Source organism: Theileria equi, chromosome 1 (assembly GCF_000342415.1).
Source record: "Theileria equi strain WA chromosome 1, complete sequence".
Taxonomy (NCBI): domain Eukaryota; phylum Apicomplexa; class Aconoidasida; order Piroplasmida; family Theileriidae; genus Theileria; species Theileria equi.
In genome coordinates this window covers 1,762,738-1,776,443 of record NC_021366.1, presented here as the reverse complement: position 1 = coordinate 1,776,443, position 13,706 = coordinate 1,762,738, and the positions used below count along the sequence as shown (strand labels likewise).

The 13,706-nt window shown below is 39.2% G+C and overlaps 6 protein-coding genes across 6 annotated transcripts; 2 read left to right on the top strand and 4 right to left on the bottom strand.

Moving 5' to 3' along the window:
• Window positions 1-20: 20 nt before the first annotated feature.
• Window positions 21-219, top strand: BEWA_026180 (hypothetical protein; the record flags this gene model as incomplete). The annotated part of the gene is made up of 2 exons (XM_004829378.1): window positions 21-117; window positions 176-219. The coding sequence occupies 2 exons, from the start codon at window positions 21-23 to the stop codon at window positions 217-219; spliced, it is 141 nt and encodes a 46-aa protein (XP_004829435.1).
• Window positions 220-900: 681 nt separating this feature from the next.
• On the top strand, window positions 901-3,705 carry BEWA_026170 (hypothetical protein; the record flags this gene model as incomplete). The annotated part of the gene is made up of 1 exon (XM_004829377.1): window positions 901-3,705. The coding sequence occupies one exon, from the start codon at window positions 901-903 to the stop codon at window positions 3,703-3,705; it is 2,805 nt and encodes a 934-aa protein (XP_004829434.1).
• Window positions 3,706-4,626: 921 nt separating this feature from the next.
• BEWA_026160 (hypothetical protein) lies at window positions 4,627-7,383 on the bottom strand (the record flags this gene model as incomplete). The annotated part of the gene is made up of 1 exon (XM_004829376.1): window positions 4,627-7,383. One exon carries the CDS (start codon window positions 7,381-7,383, stop codon window positions 4,627-4,629), a length of 2,757 nt encoding a protein of 918 aa, XP_004829433.1.
• Window positions 7,384-8,518: 1,135 nt separating this feature from the next.
• BEWA_026150 (hypothetical protein) lies at window positions 8,519-9,092 on the bottom strand (the record flags this gene model as incomplete). Its single annotated transcript, XM_004829375.1, has 4 exons — window positions 8,519-8,593; window positions 8,627-8,704; window positions 8,760-8,875; window positions 8,909-9,092. 4 exons carry the CDS (start codon window positions 9,090-9,092, stop codon window positions 8,519-8,521), a joined length of 453 nt encoding a protein of 150 aa, XP_004829432.1.
• A 109-nt stretch (window positions 9,093-9,201) lies between these two features.
• BEWA_026140 (hypothetical protein) lies at window positions 9,202-11,088 on the bottom strand (the record flags this gene model as incomplete). The annotated part of the gene is made up of 1 exon (XM_004829374.1): window positions 9,202-11,088. One exon carries the CDS (start codon window positions 11,086-11,088, stop codon window positions 9,202-9,204), a length of 1,887 nt encoding a protein of 628 aa, XP_004829431.1.
• An 82-nt stretch (window positions 11,089-11,170) lies between these two features.
• Window positions 11,171-13,678, bottom strand: BEWA_026130 (hypothetical protein; the record flags this gene model as incomplete). The annotated part of the gene is made up of 1 exon (XM_004829373.1): window positions 11,171-13,678. One exon carries the CDS (start codon window positions 13,676-13,678, stop codon window positions 11,171-11,173), a length of 2,508 nt encoding a protein of 835 aa, XP_004829430.1.
• Window positions 13,679-13,706: the final 28 nt, after the last annotated feature.

Genomic DNA, 13,706 nt, shown 5'->3' with positions numbered 1-13,706 from the left:
ACGTAGGATATATTTTCCAAATGGAAATCGCTATAAGGGCCGAAAAGCAGTTTAGGGCAAAGGTTGCAGAAGTCCCAATCATATTTATAGAGCGCATTTATGGCGAATCAAAACTTTGTAAGTTTACTCTTGTCCATATTTTGTAGCTGCAGGTGAAATATTTCAGTACCTGCAGGGTCTATTGAGACTTTTTTGGGAATTTTAAAGATTGTACAATAGTTTATTTCCAGATGAGGAGTTTGTAATTTGTGATAATTTACAAATTTAATCTTTGCTACACTGTGTTGCTTTATTCCCAGTCTCATCTATATGCACTGTTTGTTTCATATGGTTTCCTTGGAAGCTGCAAGAGATGTATAGGCAGTGTAGTTACTTTGGTGTTCATCTAGTGAAGATGGCATACTTGCCTTGACTTTCGATTGTATGATGCAGTGTTTGGTGCAAGGAAACAAATAAAGATTCTCAGTGGACAGTCATAACATGGTTGAGTATTCGTAGATCAAGGGCTTAATAGAGATTCCAATCGGATATTGTACAAGAGCAACGTTAGCTTAATAACTAAAGACTTGCGTGCAGCACTGTCTGGCCATATATGTTCCATAACTACTAAGGATGAAGGAATGGACTCGGTGGAAGTTGATGATTGGATAGGGCTTGAACTAATTTCTACTGACGCGAGTGTTGATTGTACTACTGAAGACCGCTTTGATAGTTGTTCATCTTTTTCTGTGGATATTCTCTCTGACAGTGAGCTAGTTGTGAGGAAGGATGAATGGTTGGATGAGGAATAGACAGGATACTGGTATACTCCCTTTGGTCGCACTATAGTAAAGCCTGTTACCGCACTGAGACTTATTGATATCATAGTTTTGAAGGGAATTTAAATATACTAGAGAATGAATGTCTACTGCTATAGACATAAAGAAAAATGGTTACGACTGTGCATGTAGTGAGACAAAGATTACTGTTACCACAAATGAGGGTAGAAGTGTTGAAGGATATACTACATATAAGTACAAGCACGAGTATGGTAAGGGTGAAATCCCCGTTAAGTATGGAAACACTACTCTTAAATGTAGAGAATTTCAGGATGAAGGGGGTGATGGCTATGATGCAACATTTTCACTCAGTGAAAAAACTCCAAATCTCACAGTATATTACTGGGAAAATGATGAGAATCGTAAGAAACCTCTAGTTCTGGATGTGGATGTTGAAGGTATATCACTTTATTACAGTAATGATAGGAATGTAAGTACCAACGACAACAGTAAGTGGACTAGGATAGAGCCTGAAATTCTTCCTGATAATGGTTTGCCAACACTTTCTCCGGATGAACTTAAGGAAAAGCTTCAAGAGTTCACCTGCAAGCTTTTTAGCCCGGTAGTTATAGATGTTTCTAAGACTGGAGAATCTTATCCCAATGAGTATTGTGAAAAGGAAGGATGTTGCAAGGAAGGTACTGAGAATATAAAGGTTGATGAATACCCTCTACATGATCCACCTGGATTTACTGCTTGGAAGCACACCTATAAGAAAGGAAATAATAATACTTTTACCGTAACTGGTTTCACTAATGGACCTTCTCCAGGTAGCATTCCGAAAGCATTTTTTCCAATATGGGATGTTAAGGAAGTAGTCGTTTGTTTTTCCCAGTGTGATCCCACTAAACCCTTCCTGGTCTATGTTGAGAATGAGGATGAAGCTGCTAGAACGTGGTCCAGGAACCCTTGTCAGAGTGGTGATATTGAGTGGAAAGAATATAAATCTAGTAAGTTAGATCCAAAGCTTCCAAATCCAGTTGCTGATATTCTTAAAAATGCTCTGGAGACTGCTAAACAATTACAATCACGTTCTGAAACTAAAGAATCTGAAAAGGGCAAGTCAATACATAGTGAGAAAGAGGAGCAGGAGACTATAACTACAGCCGAAGTACGATCACAACAGCAAACTACTTCTGCTGTAGCTCCAGATGGAACTGGAGTAAGCCTGGATAAAGAACTATGGGAAGCTCTTGGTAAAGCTGCTGGTTCTGTACTAGGTGAATCAGTTGCAGTTGGACTGGCTGGTGCTATAGATGTTGCTGCTTTGCTGGCTAAGGAGGCTCTTGAACATATACCTAATAATGTTCTTCCTGCTACTGCTGGACTGATTGGCAGTGTTCTTAAAATTACTACTCATAATAATAAAGCTGTTCGAACACTTGATCCTGAACATCTTGGACAGAATGGAGTTCAACGTGAGGAAGTCCCCGCAGCTGACTTATCTGACCAAGTTCCTGACACAGAGTCTGAGACCAAGATTCTCCTACAAGGTACTCCTGTGGCTCAAATGGCTGAAATTCCTCCGCTTCATCCTTCTCCATATGAGGGACTCCCCAGACCTACGGGATATTTTCCACCACTTGCTCTATCTCTTCAAGTTGAAGGATATCCTATTACTGCTGCTTCTATTGATCCATCGCCTCCTCTACCTGAAGGTTCTCATGGTGCTGATGTACCCAAAGAATATCTCGAACCTCCTCTAGATCTTCTTGCTAGTGTTCAAGGATCTCTTGTTGAAGGTCACCCTGCTCCATTACATCCTCGTGCTTCTGGCATTCTAGGTTATGTTGTTAAAGCTGAAGGAGACTCTAAGGGAGGTGGACCTCTTCTTCGTCGTCTTCCTTTTCTTACTGCCGCTCGGTCACAACAACCTGCTACTTTACATAAGGAATATCTTGCTCCAACTCCTGTTCCCCTTCTTAAACGTCTTACTGAATCACCTGCTTCTCCACTTATCAAAGTTCCTACTCCTCTCTATACTCTATCAGGAGCCTATGGATCTCAACTACAAGCTGATGAGAGACATGACCAAGTTAATGCTGTTCCTCAAGGATCTGATGCTAATCTAACTGGTATAGCAGGTGAAGTTATGTCTATAGTTCATAATCCTGATGGTACCACTGCACTAGATGTTAAACTTCCCGGAGATGGTAGAGAGACTCTAACTTTTCGTATGTTATCTATTTCCCACGGTACTGATGACTTGGAAGGACGTCCTCAAGATTCAAGTCTACCACTTGCTGAAGACAGTGATGGTACTGGAGATCCAGGATCGGTACCTGAAGGAGCCGTTGAAGAAAAAGAAAAGAAAGAAGACTCATCTCAAGGTGCTTCTGGTCCTGAACCTCCGCCACCTCTTCCTGTTGTTGGTAAAACTGATTCTGGAGAGCAAGCTAAAGGAGGTCCTATTGTAGGTTTACTTGGTAAATTACTTGAAGGAGCACTTTCTGGAGCAGATAAGGTCGTTACTGATCCAATAATCTCACAAACCTTGATAACACTTGGAGAAAAAGGACCGGCTTTCGCTGCTACACTTGGATCTGTTGCCATTGATGCAGCTCTTAAACTAACTGAACCTCCTCAACAGCAACCTCCACCAGGTACTGAACCTGAAGCTGCTGCTCGTGAAGGTGGCCCTGGTGAAGACACTGCTTCTACTACTACTACTAATACTAGAGATACTAGTGATAATAATGATGGTGCTGATCCTTCTACTTCTGAAGCTCTTACTTCTGAAGCTCAACATGCTGCTCTATTCTCAGTCTCTGCTCAAGGCTATAACTCCAGGTCAAAAGCCCGACCCTTTTGGCTGGATTATCCCTACTGTCTCTTCTGTTCTTGGTACATCTGCCTTGGCTTGTTTTGCGGGATTGAAACTCTATAATCGCTATAAAGGAGACCCTTGGGTTAGACAGATTTGAGAGTCCATGGAGGTACTCTCAGATGTATTCAAGTAAACACAACTGAGGACCTACCCTGTGAATGGGTAACTCTCATTCAGATTTATCTAATACTATGGGATATGTTTATGGAGCAATTTAAACGTGATATTTGACAAACGGTTAATTCTCAGGAATAGCAGGGAAAAACATTAACCCTTTCAGTCATACAAACTACCCATTTATGAATCCATACATGGCATTTATAAAAACACTCACTTATAGCCTTCTTTATCTATTTGCAAAGGCCAAGGATCCGAACTGGATAGTCTTATTTTTCGTCCTTAGGTAAGTAATGACAATGGAAAGTCATTAACATTCAGGGGATCATTTCAAAATGCGCCATCACCGCTAAAGATTTCAGTAATGCTCCAGTTTACAGAGCTAAAATCTGCAGGGTATTGGCTTTCGTCGGAATATCTCACACGCATAATCATGGCCATCACTACCGTTGCAGGAGGACAAATTTTTGAAAGCTACGGTTATCACACCTGCTTCGCTCTCACTGGGTGCTTCTACCTGGCTTCGTTGGCAATTTTACTACCGTGTTTGATAATTTTCCCGGGCCTTTAAATCGTATTCACGTTTTTGTATTCTGTAGTGTAGATCAACGCCTGCATGCATAAATGGGGATGTATATTCCTATAGTCTCCTGTTATTACTAACGACTAATATGCTGGGGAATTTATGCCTACAAAGAGTTTTGTCCTGTAGATAAATAGTATGTAGCATAAATTGAGACAATTTGAGTGATAGCCCAAGGCTTTTGTTGTATTACAACTACATTTTTACAAATAAACAACTTATTTACAGGTATCCCGTACGGATTACACAAACAATATTTCATGGAGTTATTCCAGTATTTTCTAGACCTTTCTATTTTTTATGCAACAATAGGCAGTTACCCCAACGGCAGGAACAGCAACTGCAAATGCACCAGCAGACCCAATGGTTATAGCGTGTTCTTGAAACCAGTCAGAGATACTATGAGAAATATGAGTATCATCAGAATCTGTGTTATCCGAAGTTTCACTGGTAAATGAATCTTCTCTGCTGTCAGAATCAAGAGAAATATCATTAATTCTACTTCCTAAATCTTCTAATTCGGGTTCAGAATTCCTTGGTGATGCGTGATCAGTCCGTATATCAACGGTTTTTTTTGATGTTCTATCTTCACTGTGCCTTCCAAATGCATTTTCCTGGTTGATATCACCATTTCTGTCTCTTCCTCTCGATCCTACTATTTGACCGTCCTCAGCATTTCTAGTATTATCTCTTACATTAGTTGCTTGTGATATTACAGCTCTAGAACCTAAACCTATATCAGAATGAGCTCTAGTAGTGTGTCCAGAATGTTCTGTACCCTTAACTTGATGAGTTGTGTATTCAACGTTTTTTTGCTTTAAAATTTTTACGGGACGCCTTTCCCCTTGTATTCCGTTAAGAATCTTTAAAATGGTAGTAGACTCAGTATGAACTTTTGGCGCATGTTTTTTTCCTAGTTTTATCCATCTATTACTGACCTTTTCAACTCTCCAGTACCATCTTTGATCATATGGGAGCTCTTTATGCTTATCTCCGTGATATCCAGAGATGTGGATGAGGAAGGGTTTATCAAAGTTTTGTAAAGACCAATATACATAAACAGTGCTAAAATTCTCAAATTCTGGTATTCCAGTATCGTAGGAGTTGCCATCCTTAAAATTGGATATGGATGAGCCATCTCCAGTAATAGTATGTTCGTAACAGTTGTATAGACTAGAGTAAATAGTATGCACCGTTATTCCTGTTCCACACCCCTGACAGTCATAAATCTTTTTAGATCCAAGGTCTATGACATGAGCCTTATTTATATTGCAATTCGCATTATCAATGAGTCCAAGAAGATTATTTCTCAAAGAACCATCAGTTTGTATCCAATTGTCGTCACCACCATATGAATAACAATCTTTGTCTTTATCCCCAAGTTGAACAACGAGAAGTTTCTCATATAGAGGTTTACTTCCCCAATAATATGCTGAAATACTCTCCCATTCAACATTAGAGTTAATTCCTTTAAGCTGTTTAGTTCCACATACAATACTCTTTATCTTAAAAGCTTGACCATATAATCTAGAGTGTTTAAATCCATAGTAACCGGATTTTTGAACCTTGGCTCTATCAATCCGGAATTTAAGAGAAGTACCAGAAGGATAATACATTGTGGTTCTTGTTCTTCCAAAATCTATTGCAACATTTGGTATGGAGGAATCATTTAGAATGCGTCTAATAGCTGTTAAATCATCTCTTGTAGCCAGAGTTTGACTTCCAAGAATCTCCCACTTAACATCACCATAAAATCTTCTAAGCCACGTTTGTGTTTCGCCATACAGGATGTAGATCAGGAGTGGATATGTAGCTACCTTATAACTATAGTATACATTGAACAAAGAAACCAGAACTTTGCTGGAAGGAATAGGGGTTGTATCTAGACTTTTGTCTTCTATCCTTATCTTCTTTATTGTAAAGGTCTGAAAGTTGTGAGCGTGTTCCACTAGAAAGCATCCTTCACCTATATCGCTTTTTCTGTAATGAACTGTGTTACCACCGTAATTGTATGTGTCCGAATCCTTTTTTGGAATCATTTCTATGTCTATGATGAGATCTGTCGTGCCGTCTCGTAATCTGCTTTGAAGCCCAGAAGTTAAGCCTGAGATTTCAAACTTTGTCTTCTTTACTATGTTATCAAGTATCTCCTCGATATCCCTATCACTAATTTCAAAACCAGCAACCTTTAAAATGTTCCATATTTTGCATTCAGCATTCTTTGACAAAAAGCATCTTCCTACAATGTGCCCAGTATTGTGATGTGAAGATTGCACTTTTAAAATAATGAGAAGTGGATCATCATAGTCATTGTCATCCCTTCTATAGTATGCATCAAATTCTGTAAAAATCACATCAGGAAACCCTCCCTCCACTGTTATATTCTTTTTTTTAAACTTTATTCCACATACGGTAAATGGGCTTGTGATATGATCAACTGATACAAACTTGTTGCCTAAGGGCCTTGGGTCATCTATAACGACATTTGCTCCATTAGTGTGAGATACATATGTTTCTTTCTTCTTCAAATCACCACTTGGATGCTTATTTAAATCAAAAATTATGTCAGTGTCCTTGAATAGCTTTATGGCAATCTCCTTACAAGTATCGAGCAATCCTAAAGGATCAATGCCATTATTTTCATCAATATTTTCTAAAAGTTTCTTTGTAACACCGATGTCAGGCTTACTATCGAGTGAAAATACTGTAAACGTGGTTTCTGTTACATCAACAGTAGTATTCTTATTTGCATAGTAGTGATACTTTTCCTCGGTACAAAGGCAAAATGCCAATAATTTCGTCCTGTCGGTATTATAAAGTGCTAAAACACTCTTTACCATCATTGGATTTAGTATTATTCCTTCTATTCTCCTTCCACTGTATAGGATATCGCCCAGCTGAAAGGGTGTCTTTTCAGGCTGTATGGCGTACTCATTTGCAATGTATGGAGTAGAAGTCCAATTACTAGTGTCTATAGCTTTTAATTTCTCGTTATACTCCCATTTGTTCGGGTGAAGGTCTAGCGTCTCACCAGTCATCTTCCATGAGACAAAAACATTGCGAGGTTTAAATAATTGTACGTCGATCTAAAAATTCTATTTTGAGTGCATTCCCTCGCTCTCTTTGTAATTTAATCTTCTCAATCTGTTTAGAGAAGAATTTGGTCATTAAAACATCCCATCTATAGACAACAGGAATAATGTGTACCGACATCTTAAACATTCCCCTAAGACTGCTAACTAATATGTCACATTTTCTGTATTCGTGGTATTGAATATCCATGAGTGTTTGCTAGCAAATGATTCCGACTTCCACTATAGAAATGTTTTATTCTTCCCACCGTATTCCTGAATGTCGGGTCAGCTGTTAGAGATCTTCACGGTAGATTTCACAACAGTACCAGTATTGATAACATGAGTCCCTCTCGTTATTCTCTCTCGTATTACATAATCCCTGGCCATAGTCTTGCTCGTAAGATTATAGATCCTATACATGTGCATCTATATGCACTTGGAGCCTTATTGAGATCTCGTTTAATAGTCCGTAACAGATATTCACAAGATGGACAAATAGTAAGCTGTAACAATTGAACTCTTTAAGCCATAAACTGACTATATTATTCCGTAAATATCTCACTATTCTGGAGCAAAAAATTTGGTCTCTTATTCTGCAAGGATGTTTTCGTACGTTTGCTACAAATGTGATTTCAATGTGCTTGTTAGTTTGTTTTTTAGCTTTAAAGAGTTCTTATGATTGTTTATAACCTTCTTTATGGCTCTGTAAAAGATTTTAATGCTCTTAGTTTGTAGCTTCAAAGTTTAAAATTGCTGCAGTACATAACATCCTTTTAGATGTTAACAATGGCATGTGGATTGTTCTTAATCATTAATTTCCCAAACCCTAGCATAATTCACTTCTTTCAATGTAAACCTATATCGTTGAGTAAACTTAAGCATCCATTCTAGAACATTCAAGGTGTGCTATAAAAGACCGAGGCATCTGCAATTTGCTGCATCAAACTCCTTGTAAATCTCAATCTGTACCACCCTTGTTTATTCCGGTTAGTCCTACTAATGGCAATCTTCACTCTTGCCTTCTCTTAGTGTTTTTCAAGAGTAGCCAAGTTATCTAGGAATGTTTTTGCCTAGACATGCACCATCTACTGTAAAATCATTAACTTGGCCTCTCAAAGAGGCTATTAAAGCAGCGATATATTGTCTTTAAATTCTCTAGCCTCGGTATTGCGTCCTACAAGTTATAAGTTGAGTATAGAATATATACCTTGAATGGGAGAATAATTTCCTCAGAGTCATTGAGCATGATTAAAATGTAAAATATAATCTCATTCACCACAAAACCCTGTAGAGAATGTATATCATGCGTATATCAGAATGGATAGCCGGAATAAACAAACCTCGTTAATGAGAAGGTCCTTGATGTTGCTAATCGGTATACTCTTCACAGTCTTGTTACCGTACAGGTTGATATACTCCATCTGGAGCCCAAAGTTTGAGAGCATAAGTAGCCTTTCTAAGGAGCGGTGATTTGTGTCATGAAAATTACCTTCTACGATCGTACAATTTATGAGTAAAATATCGAATATTATGGATGCCAAAATGTATAAATAATAGCGAATCTTTAGGGGTTCCAGGTCTTTGAACTGAATGATGGTGTGAATGTGTCGGCGGATAAAGTATGTCCGAATAGGATGTTTCCATTGTGAATAAGTGCTAGTGTTATGGGTCATCTTTAACCAACTACAAATCTGCACAAGCCTCAACATTCCAGTATATCAACAAGAGAGTAGTCTAGAGGGGGAGAGTCTAATGGGAGAGAGCAAGGGTAGGGAGCATATCCTATAAAAGCGTTTTTAGTGCTGAGAGTAGAGCAGTGCCCTTCCAGATTCCAAGGCCTACGGCAGTTCCACTAGTAAGACTTCCAAACACTCCACCAACTATAGTACCGACGTTAGATCCACTATCTTTAGATTTTTGACTTTGCTCAGACTCAAGTTTCTCCTTTATCTCCCTAAGTTGAGTAGTACTAGGAGGAGCACCTGATTTAGTATTCTTCTGTAAATCCGGTTTCCATATAGATGTCTTAGTTTCTCTACTATAATACACATAGTTTTTCCGAGAACCAGTACCTCTCGTCTCAAAGCCAACCGTTAGCAGGTTGTCAGGGGAAAGACCTGTTCCAGAGTAGTAAGCTGTTACATTTTTAACAACTAAATTAGGCTTTACTCCGGGGAGAGGGGAACCGTTGTGCTGTAAATTGACTATGAAACCCCCTTTAGTCTCTACGGAATTAGTCAAACTAACGTAATCACTACCTATTTTTTGTTTTTTAAATTGAATAGTTTCATTACCCCCTCCTCCAGAAGGATCTCTATATGTACCAGATTCTCCACCAGTACTAATGCTAATTTTTCCAATGTCTATAGTAACGGTTGGCAGTATATCCTTTAGAAGCTCCAGTATCTTTCTCTTATCAAATGTATTATTTGGTTTATTATTAGATACAGGTCGCCAGGTACTAGAGTCAATAGAGGTCCTCTCAAACCAATGTGATGATCCTTGTATGTTAATCAGGATTGGGATTCCTTCAGATCCTTTTGGATACCAGTAAACGTAAACATTCGATATTATACCTGGGAATGTTATTCCTGACTGTTCTGTTCTTCCATTCTTGAATCTCGAGAAAAAGCCACGATAAAGATTATGGAAGTAATAGGAATAGTCTGTACCATGGGTAGAAAGTCCAATCTGCTTATAATCACAACAGGGACAGTAGTAAGAAGTGTTTCTAAAGGCTAAATTACTCTTCCGTGAAATGTCAATCTGGTGAGCTCCATTCTTTCCACAGTTTTCCCTATCAAGCACACTTTGTAGATCAGTATTCTTCCATCTTTGTCTTATACCGTTCTGTTTAATCCACCTTTTTCCATCAGAAAGTGTGTAGTAGATGGAAGATTTATCAGATGATGTAAGTTCCAGTAACAAGGGACTAGTATGACCACCGTCTAACGACCAGTAATAGACATAGGCAAGTGTGCATTCTGTGGTATATATCCTAGGATCTTCAAATGGTATGTTTGTAAAAGCGGTTTTGGTAGAAATGAGTCTCATAGCATCTATTCCTCCAGATGGTTTGTGAGTGTACTTCCTGTAGATTGCATATTCCGTAGAAGGCCCTGTGACTTCAATTTGAAAAGTTAAATTTGCTTGAGGTGGGCTAATGTCACCATTAGCATAGTAGCTTCTTCCTTGAGTTTGACTGAGATTTAGTACAACAACCGTATTTAGATCCTTGATGATTTCTGGGAGCTTTGTAGAGAGGTCACTTTCTTGCTTAACATCGTAATCTTCTTGGTTCCATTGACTAGTAGTCTCAAGAGGGTATCTTCTTTTGTAGTAGTAATACTCATTTGGGAGCCAGGTCTTCGCAAGTCCCACTATTAATGGTACTAGGTTACTCTCATCATACCCTAGATAGTATACTGTTACATTTTTTTCATAGTAACCTCCACCACTTACGTCTATACCACTTTGTTGCACTCCATTGTGATATATTCCACCAACAGAATGCCCTACGGTAAGTGTGTGAGTGTATCTCTTGTAACCATTAAGACCTGAAGGTGATTCTACCTTCTTAACAGTTATGGTATTACCACACTGATCCCTATATCTTCCGCCAGCATCTGTTTTACCAGTGTCAATGCATACTTGCTTCTCTTGGGACATCCTCCATCTTTATTCAGTAGCATTTCCTAATAGTTCCTCCACTGGTTCCCTTCTATCCTAGTCATTCATTCATCCCTACATACTAACATTTTATGTACCTCTCTCTTCCTCTTAATGTCCCAACTGGTGTGAGTAGAATGGTTAGTGTAGATGAATGATGTTCCCTAGGGAACAAAAGTCCACAAGTGAACCTATGCATACTCAATATAATGAGCATGTTACCATCCATAAGATATACTTGTCTAACCCAAGGATCTCCTTTAGAACGTTTAAATGCCCACCAACCAAATCCAGTAAGACCACCAGCTCCGGTAAGAGTGCCAGAGGATATTCCAGAGATAGCCCATATGCCAAGACCGGCAGTAGCAAGTTCAGCACCAAATCTAGAAGCTTTAGGAGTAGCAGGAGGTTCTTCAGGTTGAGTTTGTTCACCAGGAGATTGAGGATTAGCTTGGCCAGGTGAGAGAGTATTAGATTGAGGAGTATCAGAAGTAGAGAGAGTAGCTTTAGCGGCAGGTCCAGGAGGAGATCCAGCAGAAGGTTGAGATTCAAGAGGAATTCCGCCACTATGACTAGTATCGTTCTCTCCTTCCTTAGTTTTAACCTTTTCAGCTTCTTCTATTTGCTCCTTATATTCCTGCTCCTTTGTTTCTAGAGTTTTAACCTCTTTAGGTTTACCTGGCCCTAGTTTCTCTTGATCGACCTTTTTATTTCTAAGTTCATCTTCTTCTTGGGAACCTGGATCATCTTCTAGTCCTTTATGTGATGGAATTGCTGGTGGAGGAGTTTTTGGAGGTATTTCCTCTGGCTCCTTTTCTTTTAAGGTTTTTTCCTTCTGCTCAAGGCTCTGATCTTGGGAACCTTTGCGAGATTTTATTTTTGGACTCGGGCTTCTAGATCTCCCCTTCTCTTGAAGAGCTTTTTCAGCACGTGATAGTTCTCGTTGTTCTTCTTCTGTAGATGAGAATCCAGAAGAAGCAGATAGAAGAGCAACCTTTAGTTCACCAGGATATTTAAGAAGTAGAGCAGTGCCAGAATCTGTTTGTAATTGAGATATCTCTGCTTCACCATATGGATTAGTACTACCAATAGAACCTAATTCTCCAGGACTATTTCCAGAATTACCACTTCCACTATGAACAGTATGAGTACCCTTCTCAGTGAGTTGTTGAGGAGCATCTCTAGGAGATTCAATAGAAGCAGTAGGTCCAGGAAGACCAGATCCACTAGCAGATACAGGAGTAGGATCACCATCTCTACCAGGAGTAACAATAATATGTTTTAGTCTTTCACCATCAATAGCATCTTCAGCCATTTGAGCCACAGGAGTACCTTGTAGAAGAATCTTAGTCTCAGACTCTGTATCAGGAACCTGGTCAGATAAGTAAGCAGCTGGGACTTCCTCACGTTGAACTCCATTCTGTCCAAGATGTTCTGGATCAAGAGTACCACTAGAACCAGGTTTTTGTTCAGATTCACCTTTAGGTCCAGCATCTCCTTTATCACCGGAAGGCCCTGTAGGTCCAGCAGCACCTCCATGTTGAGGAGGAGGAGGAGGTGCAAAGGATACTTTCGTTCCAGGAGGCTCTTTACATACTGCAGCTTTTGCACAACTTAGTACACCTTTAAGTCTGTTAAATTTGTCACAGTCGGTAATGTTTTCTGGCGCTATATTTTGGAGGTCATCAAGGACTTGTGTCCACTCTTCATCTGTATTACTGTTACTAGCAGGTTTTTTAAACCATCTATTAACTGTCTGGGGGCTTCCACCTTCAACATATATAAGCACTGGATTGTTGCTACAGTAAAATGCAGAGACACTTCTTACATTAGGAAGAGGAAATTCATGTTTAGTAAGTTTTATACGTCTTCTTTTCTTATGATCATTAGTATAATTAACATCACTACTGCCATCATTGAAATAGTACCTTATCCTTGCAAGTTTATGACTACCGATAATTGTGTGTTTGAAGTATTCGATCTGAGGATAACCAACTGGAACTTTAAGCCCTTGAACGGTGATCCTCCTTTCTGTCACACTATGCTTATCACAACGGCAACAATATGGCTTATTACCACTCATGGATACACTCTTACTAAGATCTACTATAACTGCACTGTAATGTAGACAAACTAGATCATCTAGTGTTCTTTCAAGATCATTATTGATTAAATTAGGTTGAGAACCTCCGTGAAGTCTAGTCCACTCATTATTACCATCAGCACTCTTTCTATTGCCATAATACTTAGTTGTATTGCCAGTGGTGGTAACTCCCACCATGAGAACCTTACTAGGCTTCCCATCCTTAGAATCCTCATGTCTCCAGTAGTAGGCAGAAACAGAAGTCACCTTATCCATACCAGATCCTGTGATTACGCTATCCCTGTGATCATCATCTTTAACTGCTAGTAGTCTGAATGGCTGGCTATTTTCATCTTTGTGAGTATACCTGGTAAAGTTAGATCCAGGTGGTTCTTCATCTCTTGTGACATAAATAGTCCTATCACCTCCGGCAGCATATCCATAAGTACCATCTTTTGCCTTTCGGTTTTCTTTAAGTTTAATCGTTACCCCTTTATCTTCTGCCATAATTGATAGGGTGATAAACCATTACGCT